The 19,441-nt window shown below is 51.7% G+C and overlaps 6 protein-coding genes across 6 annotated transcripts; 4 read left to right on the top strand and 2 right to left on the bottom strand.

Annotated features, from left to right (window-relative positions):
* Positions 1-111: 111 nt before the first annotated feature.
* Positions 112-1,764, bottom strand: COCCADRAFT_95154 (uncharacterized protein; the record flags this gene model as incomplete). Its single annotated transcript, XM_007713733.1, has 3 exons — positions 112-1,109; positions 1,212-1,581; positions 1,633-1,764. The coding sequence occupies 3 exons, from the start codon at positions 1,762-1,764 to the stop codon at positions 112-114; spliced, it is 1,500 nt and encodes a 499-aa protein (XP_007711923.1).
* Positions 1,765-2,480: 716 nt separating this feature from the next.
* On the top strand, positions 2,481-3,272 carry COCCADRAFT_36438 (uncharacterized protein; the record flags this gene model as incomplete). Its single annotated transcript, XM_007713732.1, has 4 exons — positions 2,481-2,678; positions 2,747-2,954; positions 3,005-3,192; positions 3,255-3,272. The coding sequence occupies 4 exons, from the start codon at positions 2,481-2,483 to the stop codon at positions 3,270-3,272; spliced, it is 612 nt and encodes a 203-aa protein (XP_007711922.1).
* Positions 3,273-4,176: 904 nt separating this feature from the next.
* Positions 4,177-5,904, top strand: COCCADRAFT_4714 (uncharacterized protein; the record flags this gene model as incomplete). Its single annotated transcript, XM_007713699.1, has 1 exon — positions 4,177-5,904. One exon carries the CDS (start codon positions 4,177-4,179, stop codon positions 5,902-5,904), a length of 1,728 nt encoding a protein of 575 aa, XP_007711889.1.
* A 311-nt stretch (positions 5,905-6,215) lies between these two features.
* COCCADRAFT_4713 (uncharacterized protein) lies at positions 6,216-8,820 on the bottom strand (the record flags this gene model as incomplete). Its single annotated transcript, XM_007713698.1, has 2 exons — positions 6,216-8,565; positions 8,639-8,820. The coding sequence occupies 2 exons, from the start codon at positions 8,818-8,820 to the stop codon at positions 6,216-6,218; spliced, it is 2,532 nt and encodes an 843-aa protein (XP_007711888.1).
* Positions 8,821-11,543: 2,723 nt separating this feature from the next.
* On the top strand, positions 11,544-13,627 carry COCCADRAFT_36435 (uncharacterized protein; the record flags this gene model as incomplete). Its single annotated transcript, XM_007713731.1, has 2 exons — positions 11,544-11,877; positions 11,925-13,627. 2 exons carry the CDS (start codon positions 11,544-11,546, stop codon positions 13,625-13,627), a joined length of 2,037 nt encoding a protein of 678 aa, XP_007711921.1.
* Positions 13,628-16,733: 3,106 nt separating this feature from the next.
* Positions 16,734-18,945, top strand: COCCADRAFT_50950 (uncharacterized protein; the record flags this gene model as incomplete). Its single annotated transcript, XM_007713730.2, has 3 exons — positions 16,734-16,873; positions 16,923-17,430; positions 18,670-18,945. 3 exons carry the CDS (start codon positions 16,734-16,736, stop codon positions 18,943-18,945), a joined length of 924 nt encoding a protein of 307 aa, XP_007711920.1.
* Between the last annotated feature and the right edge of the window lie 496 nt (positions 18,946-19,441).

Here is a 19,441-nt window from a genome sequence, read left to right as displayed (position 1 = left end):
ATGAAAAAGCAATCAGTCTCATCTTGGAACTACTGGAGGGAACCATGTATACATCTTCTTCTTGAGACGCACAGCTTAAACGGATGTGGCTATCGAAACAAGAACCACCCCTCACTTCCTCCCTTCACCCTCAACTATCCCCGTAATTTTCTTCTCAAACACCTCGGGATCAAGTGTCCTACCCGTCTTATCCCTAAACCGCCAACTAAGCCTACTCCACACCATCGAGCAGTCCTGCTGCAGGATACGGGCAATCAAGCGTAAATCGTCGGCAGAAAAGGTGTCATCGGGCTCGAGTTCGATCTCAGCAGGACGAGTCGCGGTGGATTTAGACTTGCTGGACGAGCTGCGGCGCGAGCGGGCCTCGGATGGTGCTTTGGTGGAGCGAGGGGGTGATGCGGGTTTTGCTGGAGCTGCGGATTGCGGGATGTTCGGAGCTGCGGCAAGGTTGGTCTCCTGGTTGGTAGTGTCCCAAATTCCCTGACCCCATAGATCGCCAGAGTCTTTGTCCTTGCTATCACCGGCGCCATCCACCTTGGCCCAGAGATCGCCGCTGTCTTTGGCATCATCGGTGTTGCCTGTGTTTGTAGGATCACCCGTTCCCCAGGTATCTCCATCGTTGGCTTTCTCGGCCTCGCCTTGCTTGTCGTCACTTGTCTCGCCAAACGTTTCTTCGAAGGTGTCGCCCCAGGGAACATCAGGAACTTCGGCGTCTTTCTTGTCTTCTTCCTTGCTGTTGTCCTTCTTACTGTCCTTGGTGCCCTGGTTCTGTTTCTCTTCGTCAAGCTTGTTGTCTTTCTTCTGACTTGCATCCCCTTTACCAGCGTTGTTATTCGCATTGTCAGGTTTCCCGCCTGCTGCTTTGACGATATTCCATCTTTCTGCGCACTGTTTCCTGGTCTTACCAAACTTATCCTGGATAGTTTTCCATGACGCATTCTCCGTTTTCATCTGCAGTAGCTGCTCGTCCTCCTCCTTCGTCCATGTATTTGTGTCATCGGGTTTCTTTGCCGAGCCTTGCTCTGTAACAGTGTTGGTTGAAGCTGGCGTTTCGTTCGAATCTCCACTCTTGGTTGCCTGCTCGGTTGATTTCCCATCGTTTTTTTCATCTTTCATCTCGCTTTTCTTTTTAGCTTTCTTCTCATCCTCCTTGTCCCCTTCCTTCTTGGTGTCATCAGCGGAAGTACCGGCTTGGGTTTGCCAAAGATCACCAGGATCTCCCGACCCCCCCGGCACTTGGGTGCAGCTGGCCGCCTTCTGAGATCCTTTGTTAGAACCACTGGGATTCCAATCACCAGTTTTCCAGGCGTTGTTCTTGCTGCTAGGCGCCTTCTTTGATGTTGACTTTATTGACCCACCAGTGGCCTCGACATTATCCCAGCCTCCGGTTGTCCATAGGTTCTCGGGGTTACTAGCGGGGTTTTTGTAAGTAGACTTTTTCGAATGCTCCTTTGTTGGTTGGATCTCAGATGGGACTTTAGCAAGACTTGCGGCAGTCAATTGCGGCTTGCCCATGCCTGTAAGTCTACCCTTGCGTCCATCGCTTGCTGTCCACTCTACCAAACCTCCGGGCGAAGCGACCTACATCAATTAGCATTGGTAATAGATATAGCGTAGTATCGGGTGACTTACCAATTCAGCCAGCTGGCTCGGCCTTCTGGGGCGCGGTGGCGGTGGTGGTTTTGGATCTTTGTAAGGTTTATCACTGAACCCGAGAATATAACCGAATGATACTCTTCGAGGGGCGCTGGATGGGTCGGGCATGGTGTGTGTATTGATGGAGTACCAGTGCCGAAACTCACGGCGTGTAGATGGAATATCCGTGTCAAAACTCACAGATGCCGTGGACAAAAGTGGCAAATTGTAAGTAAGTTCCGGTGGAGGTGAGATTACAGGGTCTTCACAAACGCTCAAAAACAAGATCGACAGGACCGGTGAATATGAGGTAGGCTGCACAAACGAAATAGAGGTGACTCAGGAACAGAAGAGACAGCATGACGAGTAGGAAGTGAGATGCTGTGGCGAGGTAGATATTACAATTAAAAACTTGAAGATGCACATCACCCTTCCCAGATATATCTTTAATACGCTGCTTAGATACGCCATTTTTTCCAGAGAGTTTAGACTCTGATAACATTGCAATTACCGCAGATCGCCATCATAACCACAGTAATGGTGGTACATGTGATAGCCATGTATATTTGTAGTGAGACAAAATTGTCTTCGCGACTTGCAAAGGTGGCAAAGAGTTATGTACCTCTCTAAGTGAAGTCTGAGAAATATATCTAGGAATAAGTGAGATGTGGTTGGGATGAAGAAGACGTTCTGAGGAGGGTGAGATCAGAACGTCGCTGACTAAGGGGGACGCTAGTGTTCTGGCCCTGGAATTGCGGGCAAGCTGGCATCTCCGTATACGTACTTGGCGTTTCCCCAAATCCAAACCTCGAGCACGACAAAGCAGCACGACGACATCCGCAAACATGCTGTTCCCTTCATTCGCCATTCTCGCGGCGGCAAGCAGTCTCCTGTCATTTGCGACAGCGCACAACATCCAGATGAAGGCCCATCAGCGCGAATGCTTCCACGAGCAACTGCACAAAGGCGACAAGATGACAGTCACGTTCCAAGTTGGCGACCGGGAGTTTGGCGGCAGTGGGAATTTAGAAATTGATTTCTGGGTGCGTCAAAGAGACATGTGGCTTTGGGCGACGGCAATGGCAGCAGCAGGACTAATTCAACTTGGCAGATTGAGACTCCCTCTCGCACCTATCAAGTCCACGAGCGCGGCGTAGCCAACGGTGACCATTCTTTCGATGCGACCGAGGATGGAAAGTACACGTACTGCTTTAACAACGAACACTGGGGTGCCAACACCAAAGAGGTCTCGTTCAACGTGCACGGCATTGTCTACGTCCCCGAGTCAGAAGCCCCGCAAGATCCTTTGGAGAAAGAGGGTAAGAACGTTTGAATTGAGGCAGGCAAGGTCATACGCTAACGGTATCAGTGCGGGCCATGTCAGAACTTGTAGCGCAGGTTAAGGATGAGGAGATGTATATGAGCACTCGTGAGCGAGTACACCGAAACACTGCTGAGAGCACCAATTCGCGCGTCAAGTGGTGGAGCATCTTCCAGCTCATCGTACTGGCAGCTCAGGGTTTCTTCCAGGTGTGGTGGTTGAAGCGATTCTTTGAGGTAAGCAAGACGATGAAATGGACAGCCGGCTTATTGGGTCGCCATACTAATGCGCTTTCTAGGTCAAGCGCGTTGTATAAGAGGTGTCTCCTTGGTAGCTTCGAACTCGTATGGGGCAGGGTATATCGCTTATCTTGAGCTGCGTTGCCCTGCATTGTTCTTGTTTGTTTGGCGTTGGAGCGCATATTCGGGAGGTCTAGCGTGGCAAAAGATGGAGTACGGTAGAGTGTATTATGACTCACAGGGCAGAATACTGGGTAAGGCTACATGTGCGCATGCATATTCGTTTCAGTTTCTTTTGCTTTTACCCTGTTCCACAACACTCTATGGGTCTAGTTGTGTCTGCCTGAAGTGCTTGGCATCTCTCCGACACGTCTCTTTGGCTGGCTGCATGAGGACAGCCTGGCCTTGCTGTGTGGACACCAAGTCGAGTGGTCAGTGGTCGTGGTTGTGAGTGTGCCGGAAGGTGATCAGATGGTAAGCCCACGCAATGAATCGTGGCTATGCCTCATTTCTACTTTCACATGCCCAAATGGTAATATAAGCCAAGTAATGTTACCCCTCCCAACAGCCATCGCATGTTCACTTCACTGCTACTCACATATCAGGTCTCTCTCACATCTAATTTCTGCCAGTTCCGTAGCGCTCTGGCAACGACGTCGCGAGTTCGGCGTGGCTCGTTGGCGGTCTGTGACTCCACACGCGTTCACATCTCATCGGCATATAAGGTAGAAGTGGAAAGCCTAATTCTCATGGTGTTTCTGTAGGTGCCTGGTGAAGTGACTGAAGAGGTGGCGCACCTTGTATTCTCACCTTAACTGTTAGCGCCTTCCCTGTCACTTTCACCACGACTTCCACCAGAGATAAATAGCCCGCAAGCCCATGCCTCCCTAACTCCTATTATGACATCGTCGGCGCAACTTACTGTAGGTGCATTCCACAGGACCTTCACACTCCTCTACTCCTACCGCTTGGTACACGAATATGGCCAAGGATGACTTGACCGACGCGGCAGGTGCCATCATCGCAGTCCCGCCATCTCCTGAACAGGATCACTACAAGCGAGAACCGGATTATCAACATGAACTTTATGCTGACCTTGTGTTTCGACCGATCGGTTATGAAATCCCTCCTACTTTGCCTCTTCAGTATCGCGATGATGGCTTCGGTGAGTTGCACTCTTGGTATGCTCAGAATCAGCACAGAATTGCGTCGAAACAAGTCCGAATACCTCAGGTACAACCAGTATACATGCCTTATTCAGGCTTCTATGCAGTACCTTCCCATGTCGATACCCAATTTCCTCCATCGCAACGCCCTGAGACACGACCTCGACTGCACCCATGTGCCAATCTCCTACACTCTTCTCCCGAACAGCTGATGTCTCCACTGTCACCCGTCCAGATATCCCCACCGATCCAGGAGTGGCCAACACACAACTTGAGAATGGATGAGACTGCCCGAAGAAAACGAGAAGAATTCCTACAAAATGAGGAAGCAAAACGAGCTAAACAGGCACAAACGCCAGCATCAGCATCTTCAATGCAGTATAATGTGCATCCTACACCCTCTTCTACTTATCCTCAGAACCATGGGAAGCGCAAGTCCCGTGATGAAGATTTGCAAGCGCCGTCTACTCCTCCGCGACGTTATCGCAGACTTGTTCCAGGCCCTGCACCTGAGGAGCCTCCTGAACCCTCCTATCCATCCGGAACTCCACGTGTTTTTGTGTCCCAGCTTCCGGGCTCTGGACCTTCGTACAGTTCCAGTCACTCTATCTATGATCCCGTGCGCGCTGCTAGTGGAGAGGATCAATCTTACAGTCCTTCTTTAGGTCATGGATCTTCTGCTAGAAGGCTTGGTCTGCAACCCCGAGTGTATGCACCTGAACCACCACCCCGCTACTTAATTCCTATCTCATCGTTATCCCATTATCATGCGACTTCCCATGTGCAGCCGCCCCTGAACCAGCCACCACCGCATGGCCCCTTACCAAGCGAAGGAACCCGACAGCCTATTACAGACAAGTACGAAGCCTATAAATGGCCAGTGTGGCACTTTGAGCTTCGCTCGGGCACCAGGTTCGACTTTGCCCAAACGTACATTAACGACTGGCTTGAGCAAACCACTTTCTTTCCACAGAAACCCAAGTGGCACTGCCATATAACTACCGGCTTCATCAAGGGAGGCACCAGGTTCTCTGTTCTCGTACTCCACAATGCCGCGAACCCATTTCAATGGGGACCAACCGCTGAAACCACGACAACCATCGGCGTGTACGGCCGCTACGCGCATACACATGAGGAGATACACTGGACGACCATCACTCCATGGCGAATAACCCAATTCAGAGCAAATCCAGACTTTATTCTGAAGGAAAAGTGGGACTTTGACATGCCCAAGGCCAGCGATCGCCGCTTCCACCGGGCCTACTGGCTTGCAGCCAATATGCTCCCGCTGAAGGGATTGCTCAATCACTGCATTCCACACGAGAAGCCGCACGATGCACCTCAGGAAGGGGCGATCGATGAAAAGTTTAAGATTAAAAGGGAAGATTTGCAGTGTTGTTGGAGTAATGGGCAGATGCCAAAGGAACATTGCGAAAAGGTGTGGCAGAAGGTACTTTCCGAGATCGAGGGCAAGGAGATGCATCAACTGGGCTCGGATCATATTACTGTTGGTGGTACGGAGCGGGAGTATGAAGTCGACTAAGGGCTGTGTGGGAGGGCACATGTCATGGGTCGGCGTTTTATTCATTGTGAAAAAGAAAGGATTCTTTTCAAAGTGGGACGGGCGTCATAGGTATGAATGACGGGAGCTGGAAAAAGCCTCTGGGACTTTCAGCGACGACTAGCTGACCAAAGTAAGCTACTCACGATTAATAAACATGAATGATAGTCCAACTGTACAACGTCTTCCATGCAGAGCTCAAAAAAAAGGCCAACCACAGGTCCCTTCTCAGCAACAACAATTCTACTAGATAAACATTATACCTGGGAAACCCATCGTCTAAACCACCTTATCTAGTCAACCCCCTCCTCCCTTCTATCCTTAACCCCGAATCCCTCTACGCTCTCCCTCAAACTATCAATACCAACCCTACTAACGCCCCCTTTCCTCGCCTTCCCTTTTGCCCTCTTCCTCCTAACCCCTCCCGCGCCCCCCGCACTCACATCCCCAACCGGCGGCGCGTCCCTAACCCACCGACTAATCGCCTCTGCGCGCTCCGTAGAAATCGGGTATTCCCTCCCATCATCCTGGGCCCAGCGTTTCGGCGGTGGTGGGGGTGGAGGTGGTGGAGGGGAAGGAGAAGGCGAGGAGTGGGAGGTGGGGTATACATCTGCATCTGCGTCTCCGTTTGCGTTTTCGGCAGTCGCTGTGGGATCGGTGGTGTTATTTTGGTGTTGGGTCTTTTTCTTCGACTGCTGTTGTTGAAGATGTTGCTGCTGCCGTTTCGCTTCCAACTCTTCGTCTTCGCGGTTGCGGCGCTCGCGGGCGCGTACGGCGCGTTGGAAGGACTCTTCGTCTACGACTCGCTCATCGGCGAGGGCTTCGAGGATGGCTTCGTGTTTTTGGCGTTCGCGGCGTTGGGCGGGGGTTTCCGGGGGTGGGGTCATGCTGGGTTTTGTGTAGAGGTCTGTTGTTGCGGTGCCGTTTTTGGAGCTGGTGCCGTTGTTTGGGTTGTAGTGGTGGGTTGGGAGAGGAGCGGGGCGACACAGGTTTTCCCATGAGGTCGAGAGTCCGATCCAGTTTCCTGCTCGTCGGAGTACTTCGATCCAGTCGGCGCGCGCGGGTGAGCGGGCAGCGAGGAAGATGGGGTAGCCGTCGCAGACACGGGCGAGACGTGCGGCGTTGTGGGCGTGCCGGAGGTGCTCTTTTGGTGGGGTTTGGATGAGTGCGTGACAAAGGAGGAGAGAGTGTAGGGCGTCGGTGATAAGGGGGTGATAGGTTATGCTTTCATGGCTGTCAGCGAAGGTAGTTGCTGCAGCTGCAGCAGCGGATTCGGCTGCTGATGGAGACCTGGGTGCTGGATATGGCGGTAATGAAGCTGGGGGTGCGGCATCAAATAGTTGGGATACTTTGAAGATTTCTGGTGGAGGCAATTTCGACCATGATGCGCGGTCGGAATTTGACTTGGTCGAACCGCCACGATGGGGAACGAGCGCTTCGGACATGGGCGATGCGGTACCGTTTGTTTCTTCTATTAGTCGATTCATGTTTGGTTTGATTTTGTTGTTTCCATAGCCATCGTTGCTGCCGTTTGCTGAATTATCTAGTCTCCGCAAGAATTCTTCAGCCACTTCTGCGGAGACACCAGGTGTGTAGTCGAAATGCGATAGAAAGGCGAGATAATCACGTAGGGCGCGTTTGGCATTCTGTCGGACTTGTTTGCGTGCTTCGAGGCGGAGATGGTTCGCATGCGCTTCTTCTGGTGTCATGGGATCTGGGTCTTTGCCCTCTGCAATCATGGCATCTCGCCGCGCCTTTGCTTCCTCAGCTTCCTGGAGACCATCGAGGGCTGCATGAACATGACTGCATGCTATGGTAAAGTAGACGCCAGCGCGATGAAAAAGCAATTGGGTCTCGAGTGAATTGGGTTGGTCTTCGTCGGGTATCTTGACTTCTTGCCTCCAATCTCTTCCGTACTGCTCTTGCAGTGTCTTTGCCAACACTAATTGGTCCTTCCCCGCTCTATGTTGCGCCATCATGTACCGGGCTGTGCTCAAGGCTTCGCTTAGATCTTTTGCAGAGTTTACATAGTCGTCTTTGAATATTCTGGTCAACGCGCGCGTGCGTAGTGGACTGCCGTCATTGGGCCGCTCTGCGATGATATCGTTCAGGGTATCGAGGGGCGTACACTGTGCCATCATTCGACTAGGAATCTTCTCGTGGAAGAAATGGACGTACTTGGCATCCACGTTGGTCGGCTCGCGCTGCAGTACCAAATGCGCCACGTCCTCGAGCGTGCTTGCGCTCTGCATTGTCGCAACACTGGCCGCGATCTCATCGAGATGATACGCCTGGCTGAGTTTGTTCGTCGCCAGTTCCCTCATACGATGTTTCCGCTCTCTACTCAGTTTCGACGTGCCCCCTGCCCCGTAGCCTATACCCAGCGCAGCGGCACCACCCAGCATGCTATTGCCGCCATTGAGGCTGTTGCTAAGAGCAGCCGAGGTCAGACCAGACGTGGCGCGCACAGCGAGGTTAGTCGCCTCGTCGACCGCCTTACGGATCTTGACGAGGTCATAGAAGACGGCGGGATCAATGGGGTGTGGACGAGGGGAGAGATAATTGCTATGGGCGAGCGACTCGAGGACTTCTGGAGGGAGTTGCAGCCAGGGTCCATGGAACGAAGAAATGTAGCGCCAATGCCTATAGAAGATCTATTAGGGCATGTTCTGCTTGGCAAGGACAGCAAGACGGCAGATACCCGCCCCAGACTCACTTGTTGCGACAGATGATGAGCGCAGAGGTTGAGGCTTCGCTGCCCGCCTTCTTCGCTGTCCCTGCGCTTCCACCAGCAGCACCAGCAGGAGCAGCAGCCGGAGCAGCCGGGGGCGGCGGTGTCGACGAAGCGCTCCCGTTGGTTGCCGCATCCGACTGTGCACTTTTCTTCTTGCGCGCCATGTCTCCAAATGCTTGGTGAACGGGCAATTAATTCGGCCAGTCGGCCGTCCCTGGATCGTGGCTGTCGCAGACGTTGCTATCGATAACAAATTTCGTCTTGGCACCGACGCCGTCGCGGAGCTTGCACGCTTGTCTCCGACACGCTTCACTCGGCTTCAACCTCGCCTTCCTCCCTGAACTGTCGCCATCCCCCATCTTGTCGTATCCGTCTTTCCATCTCCCTGAGTATCATGGCAATTCCATCTGCACAGGTTTATTTGGATCATCGCCACTCTGGACCGCGACCCCGTGGAAACTAGCCATACCCAGCACAGCAGCAGCCCACCATGACTACAGGGACGCCTCCTGTAAAGCGCGACTTGCAGCCCCGCCCTGCTGTTTCTCTGTGACAATACCCAGACCGTTTCCACATGCAATCACACATATCCACGTACGCGCCCATACCTTGGTTTCCATCGATCGAAAATCTAGACGGTCACAACATCGCCGTGCACCCTTCTGAGCGCCAAACAACCCCTCTTCGTTACACATATGGGGCACGCCTTGGCCAATCATCCTTCAGTTACACAAGCCATGGCTTCGACGTCCGGTTAACGTTATCAACTGAGTGGGATATCTGCTTGTCTTCGCCCGGATTTCCGATCTATCGCCGCCATTGGAGGGACTAACTCGTAGAATATCATATTTCCGTAATATGTGCGAGCATCGAGGCATGATGATCGGTGCGCGACGTACAATTCCATGTGGCTTTCATCAGTACACTGACTGGCGCCGGGAATCCTACCTGACTGCATGAACGCTAACTTTGCGTTCTACGTTTCTACCCACCGGACAAGCATCGCTCGCGATACAATGATCATCGTACCCGCTGCCGGTTTTCCGTCTTGACTTTTGTCGCGTACCATAGCTCCTTGACCAAGCCGGGAGAGACGGAAAATGCACCCTCTGCTTTCACAGCAAACCGCAGGAATGACAACGTAGACTATGCAAGATTACCAGCTCATGATGCCATACTCGAAAGGTCTCGACCAGGTCACTAGATGTACTGTTATCATCATGTCCCACTCTACATACCACCACAAAACTTGCTAGAGTACCCATCTGGACCACTACCTTCCTGAACGGCTAAGCGAAAGATGTCTCGCATGTCTTGCTTATTGGCCAACAACGTCCAAGTCACATTGCATGCATGCATGCATGGTCCTCGGTAACTAATCCCGCTCCACCTGGCCCTAGCCGTGGATGTTGTCTGGCATCCCTCGACATAGCAGTACTTTACAACATACTGACGAAAATTGTGGTCGCATTTCCAAGTCATTTGGTCACAAAATTAGACTGCCTTGATTCGTGTCGGTTTCACAATGCGGGATTGACATGCTGGTGTTCGACATATTGAGTGCCTACAGTAGCGTGCAGTGATGACGACGGGAATCCTGGAGTCCTTGGCTGGGCTCACTGCACAACCCCTCCTCATTGGCCCCTCCACTTGTGCCACGGGTGTGGCAATTGCTCTGTAATCCACACTATAGACCAGCATCCTGTGGCGTCGGTCACGCGGGGTAGCCTAGAATACGGTGATGCTCGTGTTTGTATTCAGGAGGAATCTCGCGTGTTTCGATGCCAGTGGCAGAGGCGGGGTTGAAACTCATCAATATCCTGTTATCAGGTACACCGGAATGTGGGCAGGCGTCGCAGCTTCGGCGGCTTGTCAAGGCGCAAGTAGCGCCGACACTGTTGTCGGCAAAGACCGCACCCATGTTGTTCAATCATGTGCTGTAGCCTCTTGTTTTTAGACTGCGATCCCCCGCTGTAATCCCATGGCATACGGGAGATAATCAACAAGGATGCTTGGCCCCCCATTCGTGGAGCTTGACCGAAAGCTTAATCCAATGCGCTAGTCGTGGGCTTCAATAAGGCAAGGCCCGGGTGGCTGACGGACGCTAATTCAACGCTGGCGTGTGCTGCGGGGTAGACGAATCCCCTCTCATACCCCTCGCTCATGAGAAGTTTAACTCTAGGACACTGAAAAAAATAGAATGTCTACTGCACGATTCGGCCCTCTTTGTGGATGGCCAAGTAACAGTAACGGCATCTCAGTACAACCTTGCAGCAAACCGCGGCATATAACTCAAGTTTAGGTCGGCACTGCTTAGAAGCATATGCAGCCACGCCAGCATCATCTATGCTGCCGCCGGCGCCCTAGTCACACTAAGCAGTGTGATCGTTTTGCGTTGTTTCGTGGTGGCCTCGCAGAAACAACCTATAATGGATGCTTTGCAGGTGTCTCCACCCACTGCGGCATCCGCACCGATTCCTCAAGACGGCAGGTCCACTGTTCAACAGGGTATTAAATACGACCTTTGCAGTTCCTTTCCATCTTTGGACAATGTAGAATCGATCCATGGGCCTCGGGATGGAGTGATTGGCAGTGCTTCGATGTAGTAACCTGCCTATGCGTTGCCGGCACGTTCACATGCGAGTAAGCTCAGGAATGGGTGTACTGGCTTGAGATTCTGTAGGTCCGTATCGAAGGTCAACGCCCGCTGCCCAGGTTCGCTTGCATGAGGCTCCTATCCGCCTGATAAACCACCCTACCGGGATTCAAGGCTGTATATCTATGCTTCCAAATGTGCAATACAACTGCTCTCTAGATCGTCTTGCTTTCTCCAGTTGATACCTTCCCTAAAGTTGTCTGCTGTTCTTCTCCCTACAGGCAATCCATCATGGAGTACTTTAGGAAGAAAGCCCGGCAAAGCCATGAAGCGATAGCTACAGACACCACTATTCAACGCACTGTACGCTATGGCGAAAAGGCTCTCCGTGCTGCTCCTTCGGTCGCTGGACAATACCTGCTCCAGAAGGCCCCAATCATTCAGTGGCTCCCCAAGTACAATCTGAGATGGTTTTTCAACGACACTCTGGCTGGAATCACAGTCGGTGTACTGCTTATCCCTCAGTCACTTGCGTACGCAAAGATTGCCACAATTCCAGGGCAGTATGGTCTTATGTCGAGTTGGCTACCCAACTTCCTCTACCTTATCATGGGCACTTCAAAAGGTACTACACTCGTTCTTGTAAAGTTCTTAGACTAACAGCAATCTCAGATCTCTCAACTGGCCCGACATCACTTATGGGTCTGTTGACTGCCGAGATTATCGAAGACATTTTGAAAGACGGATACAGTCCACAGGCCATTGCGTCAGCCGTCGCCATGTCTGTTGGTATATATTCTATGGCGCTTGGCTTACTGAAATTGGGATTCCTGCTGGAGTTTATATCTGTACCAGTTTTGAGCGGCTTCATCTCGGCGGCAGCCATTGTCATTATGCTTGGTCAGATTCCATCTCTATTCGGAATCTCGGTCGGCTCTGGCACAGCCAACATCATACACGACCTCTTCGCTAAGATACCCAAATACGATGGCCCTACTTGTGGAGTTGGTCTTGGTGGGATATTGCTGCTCTATCTCATGCAGAAGATGGGCCAGCGCTGGGGAAAGAAGAGCAAGGTCATCTGGCTACTAGCACTTGGACGCAGTGCTGTTGTCCTGGTTCTTTTCACGGGTATCTCATACGCTGTCAACAAGGACAAGGATGATCCTATTTGGGCGCTCAGCAAGGTCAAGTCCGATGGCATCGCAACGCCCCGCATGCCCGACTCAGCTCTCATCAGCAAAGTATTTGCTCGTTCCATTGCCCCCTTTATAGCTGCGGCGCTCGAACATCTAGCCATCGCCAAGGCATTCGGTCGAAAGAACGGGTATGTAACCGATGCTGCCCAAGAGCTTGTCTACCTTGGCTTCGCCAACTTCTTCAACTCGTTTTTTTCATCCATGTCTGTCGGAGGCGCCATGTCACGGACTGCAGTCAACTCTGAGTCCGGGGTCAAGTCACCTGCCTACGGTCTAGTCGCTGGTGGCGTAGTCATCCTGAGCATCTTCAAGCTTTCGCCAGCACTATATTGGATCCCCAAAGCCACACTAGCAGCCATCATCGTCACAGCAGTATGGCACATTGTAGTCCCCGTCAGAGTTTTCTACGGCTACTGGCGCACCTCTCTAGTCGACTTCATCACCTCCATGCTCGCCTTCTGGCTCACCCTCTTCGTCTCATCCGAAGTCGGCATCGGCACGGCGGTCGGCTTCAACATTGTCTACCACCTCCTCTTCATGGCCTTCCACCGCGTCCGCCGCGTCACGTCCATCGCTGTAGAATCCAACGCGCGTATACCAGGTACACATGCCGTCCCCATGGACACCCAAGTCTTCCGTATCCACCAATCGATGCTCTTCTACAACGCATACCACATCAAGAACCAGTGCCTCGACAACATCCAAACATACAACTCGGGCGATGTCGCAACACTGGAAGCTGCGCACGCAAACCGCAACTGGAGTGTCGCTGGCAAAGACCGCGCTGCACGTCTCCGCTCCAAAGCAGACATTATCGATGAGCCTGTCCAAATCCGCAACGTCGTCATCGACATGCGCGCCATGCACAACATTGACACTACTGGTCTGACTGCGCTCAAAGATCTCAAGGCTGATATCGAGGCGTTTGGCGGTAAGAACACACAGTTTAGACTTGTAGGCTTGAACGAGCGGGTGCGCGAGCGCTTTGCCCGGTTTGGATGGGCGTTGCGTGATACACCGGGTGTTGGTGGTGAGGATGCGGACAGGAAAGGTACACGTGTGTATGAGTCGCTTGAGGACGCTATGTTTAGGCGGTCCAGGACTTTCTCGACAGACGAGATTACAGTGGAGCCGGTTGAGGTGCATGTTGTTGGCGATGAGAAGGAGAAGGTGTAGGATTGCCGGGTTCTTTTGTTAAGCAGACACTTTTTCATTTCGAACCTGTAGCTAGGGAATACAGATTCAGAATTCTTCTTCTTTTTTGAAATCTTGTTGCTTCTGTTCTTTATCCCAAGTGATTTCAAAGAAGAGTTTTTTTCTTTTCTTTCTTGGACATAATAATTCAGTCATTGCGATTTGGAAGCCTGTGGTGTATGTGTGGTGTGTTGATTCTTGGTGGAATATTATGCTGGAGGAAAAACTGTCACCACCAACACAGGGCAATGTCAGTGGGATGCATTGTACAGTAACGACATGAGTAACACGTAATGTCATCATGGTAAAATTCTTGCTACTTGATTTCTTTTTTCTGTTTCGATTATGACTTGGGTTCAGTTGTCTCCATCTGTTTTCCATATAGCATATCAGATTACTTTTCTCAGAAATGAATGGCAGACGCACCCCAATCTGCCGGAATCCGGTATCAAAAAATACATGTTTCTACATATGTATTTCAAGCGTCTGTATTAAGAAATGAGTGGTTTTTGGTGCGCTGTAGTGCGGGAAGCCAGTTGTGAGCAGGGTCATTATTTTGACGGGTACTGCATTTACTATAAAGCTCTGTTCCATCACCGACCGGTTACACAAATAACTCTTCATTGTTTTTTTGGGATCTTTTGCTGGCATATATCTTCAGAAAATATGTATGATATTTCAGAGAGCAAGACATATTTCAGAAAAATCACTGTGTTCACTGTCAGTCATAGTTTCTAAGCAACTCAGCATCTCTGCCTCAGGAGCAATGACATCAGAAGCCAAACCACACATTATTACTTTGTCACATTGCCGAGACAAGCGCCATACAAGTCACTAGATAATAATCTGGTTCATGGACTTGGCGTTCTGTCTGTAGCGGCATCACGCTCGTCACAGACTATAATCTGACAGCTCGCACAAAGTTTGCGCCATCGCTCCCAGAGAACGAGTCTTCCACGTTGCACCGTGTCAGACACGTGCAACACCTATACATCTGTTTGGCGCCAGCATTGCTCCTGCCTCTTCTAACAGTTTTCATCACGTGTTTTGACAGATCCAAGTCAAACGGCGACAGTTCGCGGTGAGATATTCGTCTTCGTTTCGCATCAAGGTGCTGCTGTAATATGTTCAGACGCAAACCAGGTCGACACAGAGTGTCGTCGTTTTACACACATGCCGCTTCATCTGATCTCGTTTGGTTACGGTCCGTTGAATCGAAAAACGTATTGTATACACCTTCGCACACATCTCCCCCGTCACACCTCCACGCCTCAATGCGCAAGATCCGCGCAAGAGCCTCAAGAGCCTCGACCAGTCTCTCTCCGTCATCGCCCCCAGACCCCATGCGCCCCAGCCTTCTTGGAGATCTATTTCGGTCCCTTCTATATCGACCTCAACTATTGCTGACCCACAATCCACCATCATCGCTTTAACCCACCAAATGTTTCTGGCAACCCGTCAAACACAAACCACACCAAGCCCTCTTACCACCCCACCTCCTCAGGTAGACAAAAAAAGGATGTCTTGTTACTATATTCTGCATGTGATCTAACTCCCCCATTCATGCCTTCCAAACGTACCCCCACCCCACCCCCCGCACCCAAGAAAAGATAGATAGAGGGGAGTTAAGAAAAGAAAAGGGACAATGCTCACGCCTTGCGCTTTGAGCCGCATGCGCGCACAAACTCTCACCCCCTCAGTTTCAGAAAAAAGGCGTGATCATAGCGCTGAGGCCTTCTTAGGGCTTGTTGCACAGACGCTTGCAAGAAAAGAATAGGTTAAAGGTATACTAGGCCTGTTTGCTCTGGTGTAGTTGCCAAGAGGGTCTTTGCTGGTTTGACGTTAGGCGTCGCCAATGCCTTTGAGAGCCAGCGGTGTTGCACGTGCCTTGCACGTGTTTCACTGGGCTGATACTGTAAGACCGAATATTTCTTAGTAGAGACATCGTGGTGTTGCGGTTAGTTTTGGCATGGCTTTTTCGTGAGTAATAGTATCATCGTTGTTCGTGTGGTGGTTTCTGGCGAGTTTCAGTCGCGATGATGTTTTTGCTCCACACAGTAGATAGTGTATTGATCCTGCGAGCTGCAGGTTCTCTCGAAGAGGAAACTGTTTTTGAAAGCCCCCTGATTCTAAGGTATGCTAAGCAATGCTCCGCTGCTGTCGATCAAACGGCATCTTGGGGGACGGGGGTAGCGCATGATGGGCCTTGGTACATGACTTTTAGTGTTGAGGTAAGCAGTATTGTGGGGAAAAGGGAAGAGGAAGAGGGCCTAGACAGCGATACTATGGTATAGCGCACTCTGTGTATTCTCATGGATTCTTTACGGGGTAAACTAAATTTAGTAGTGAAACTGTTTGATCAAGGCATGTGTAACACGACGCTAACTCACGCGGGAGCGGTTCGGCTCTATTACGCTACATGGCGCCAAAAGATACAGTATACCGCATAATTAGCACAGTTTGGGTTCTGAGTAGCTACACATTGTGACACTACCTGTTTAAGACTGGTTTAGAGTGCCCAGACAAAGCTAAAGTCAACGCATAGTCTTCGAGAAGGCTTTGAAACACGTGACACCCATACCAACTGTTTACTCTTGACTGAACCATTCATGCTCACGTGCCGCAACTGTCCATGCTTGCGCAACAGAACTCTTCATGCTCGATATGTTTGTCCTAGCTAGTTGTTAGCGTGTGCAAATTAGAGTATAGTCGCTGACAGCTACCTAGGCCGTGCGCTGTGAATGCTAGACGAGTAACGCCTATGCTAAGGGACTCTGATGTTTCTCGTGTTTATGCTCCTGTCTTGGTATCTGTATCGTTGATACTGTAGTAACAACTTGGCATTCAAGCCTGGTGTTTGTGTTTTCAAGAGGTATCGCATCTCGAGTGGTATAAAGATAGGCAGTTGCGCATCATTTGCAAATCATCAGATCAGCATCACTCGATCTATCATCACTTCCATTCTTTCTCGGTCTCGCAGGTTGACGATCACTCACTTTTCAAATTCACTTCGAAAGTCGAATTCGCAACTTCAAGCCGGTCTTTTTACCCAACTTCACTCCTACCAAACCCCACGCACTCCTTCAATATGCATTCCTCCACTATCGCTGTCATCTTGGCCTTCACTGCCGGCATGGCTGTCAACGGCGCGCCGCTCAACCCCTCTGTTGGCATCAACCCCTCCTCCAGGCTTCTAACCATTGATGATCTTCAATACAAGCCTGAGCAGTAAGTCCTCTATAGCAAACATTACAAGGCATTAGACTAACAGCATTAGGGGTGATGCCATTCACCAATTGGTTGACAAGCGTGATCCTCAGCGCAGCCGTGGCCACAAGATTGGCAACGTCATCGAGGGAATCAGTGGAGCTATTGGCGGTGCTGCCGACTTGCTTACTATCGGCGGCGCGGTCCAGGGCCAGCCCCAGAAGCGTGATCCTCAGCGCAGCAAGGGCCGCATCATTGGCAACATTGGTGAAGGAATTGCTGGCGGTGTCGGTGCTGTCGCAGATTTCCTCACTATCGGCGGCGCTGTCCAGGGTCAAAACCAGAAGCGGGATCCTCAACGCAGCCGTGGCCGTCTCATTGGCAACATCGGCGAGGGAATTGGTGAAGTCATTGGTGGTGCAGCAGATCTGATCACAATTGGCGGTGCTGTCCAGGGCCAGCCTCAGAACCAGAAGCGCGATCCTCAGCGCAGCAAAGGCCGTATCATTGGCAACATCGGCGAGGGAATTGGTGGAGCCATTGGCGCTGCCGCAGATTTCCTCACTATCGGCGGAGCTGTTCAGGGTCAGAATCAGAAGAGAGGCCTTACGGTCGTGGATGATCTCGGTCAACCAGTAGTGGTCAGTGAACCCGCTGACTACGACCTCGCGGAGGGACAGAATGAGAAGCGCGATCCTCAGCGCAGCAAAGGCCGTATCATTGGCAACATCGCTGAGGGATTCGCTGGTGGTGTCGGTGCTGTTGCGGATTTCCTCACAATCGGCGGCGCTGCACAGGGCCAGAACCAGAAGAGGGGCCTTACAGTTGTGGACGAGCACGGTCAGCCAGTAGTGGCCCGTGAGTCTACTGACTACGACTACGACCTCCCAGAAGGCCAAAACGAGAAGAGAGACCCTCAGCGCGGCCGTCGCATTGGCAACTTTATCAAGGGATTTGGCGAGGGTGTTGGGATTGTCGGAGACCTAGGCGTTATTGGAGGCGCTCTCCAAGGCCAGAACCAGAAGAGAGGCCTCACAGTTGTGGACGATCTCGACCAACCAATAGTAGCCAGTGAGTCCACTGACGACGACCTCCCCGAAGTCCAGAATGAGAAGAGAGACCCTCAGCGCGGCCGTCGCATTGGCAACTTTTTCAAAGGCTTTGGCGAGGGTATTGGAATCGCCGGAGATCTGCTTACCCTCGCTCCGCAAGACTCTCAACCAGCTGCAAAGAGGGATCTTTCACTAGTCGCCGATGACAAAGTCAATAGCATTGATGCGGAACACTCGACAGTGGGCTTGTTGGCGCCAGCGATTGAGTACGAGAAGCGCGATCCTCAGCGCAACCGTGGCCACAAGATTGGCAAAGCCATCGAGGGACTCGGTGATGGTCTCGGTGCCCTCGCCGATGTCATCTCTATCGGTGGAGCTGTCCAGGGCCAGCAGCCACCCCAGAAGCGCGAGCCTCAGCGCAACCGTGGCCACAGCATTGGCAGGGTCATCGAGGGACTCGGTGATGGTCTTGGTGCTTTCGCTGATATCGTACAAATCGGTGGAGCTGTCCAGGGCCAGCAACCACCCCAGAAGCGCGAGCCCCAGCGCAGCAAGGGTCGCATCATCGGCAACGTTCTTGAGGGTGTTGGCGGTGTCATCGGCGGTGCTATCGATCTGGGCACCATTGGTGGAGCTATCCAAGGCCAGAACCAGAAGCGTGATCCTCAGCGTAGCCGTGGCCACAAGATTGGCAAAGCCATCGAGGGTCTCGGTGATGGTCTTGGTGCCCTCGCCGATGTCATCTCCATCGGCGGAGCTGTTCAGGGCCAGCAGCCACCTCAGAAGCGCGAGCCCCAGCGCAGCAAGGGTCGCATCATCGGCAACGTTCTTGAGGGTGTTGGCGGTGTCATCGGCGGTGCTATCGATCTGGGTACCATCGGCGGAGCCATTCAAGGCCAGAACCAGAAGCGCGACCCTCAGCGCAGCCGCGGCCACAACATTGGCAAGGTCATCGGCGGATTTGGTGATGGTCTCGGTGCCTTCGCTGATATCATTCAGATCGGTGGATCTGTCCAGGGCCAGGAGCAACCACAAGCCTAGGTACACGGCTACTAGTGGTGGTGAAGCTGGACCCAGAACGGGGCAGAGCCAATCGTGTCGGGTATGTCGCTGAGCGCATCTTCTTAACCATATATTGTTACCTGTTTGTTTTATGCTCTAGATTGAAATTTTAGCAATGCAATTGATTTTACATATATGTGCTTGACAAGTTTGCTATTGTGATAGTCATTAGTGTTCATCGTTGAGTTGCAGGTAGCTGAGGGAAGATGAAGTGGCTCCTGACTTCATTTGGCATGTTTGGAAGCTAATACATCGGCTTTGGTCTAGAATTTTATGCCGTAGTAAGAGCATTCGTGGTAATGGTGTAGATTAGATAGTTGAGGAACGTCAGTGATGTTCCAAACCCTTGCGAAAATCATCCCCTTATCCCCTTTACTCTCTTGGCAGCCACGTGACCAGCCATGCCTATCCCAGATTTCCTTCCCCTTGCTTTTTTGTTGGACCCAATCGGGTAGGTTGATACGCAATAATCATG

Source organism: Bipolaris zeicola, assembly GCF_000523435.1.
Source record: "Bipolaris zeicola 26-R-13 unplaced genomic scaffold scaffold_66, whole genome shotgun sequence".
NCBI classification, from domain to species: Eukaryota; Fungi; Ascomycota; class Dothideomycetes; order Pleosporales; family Pleosporaceae; genus Bipolaris; species Bipolaris zeicola.
This window is presented reverse-complemented; position numbering and strand designations above follow the sequence as displayed.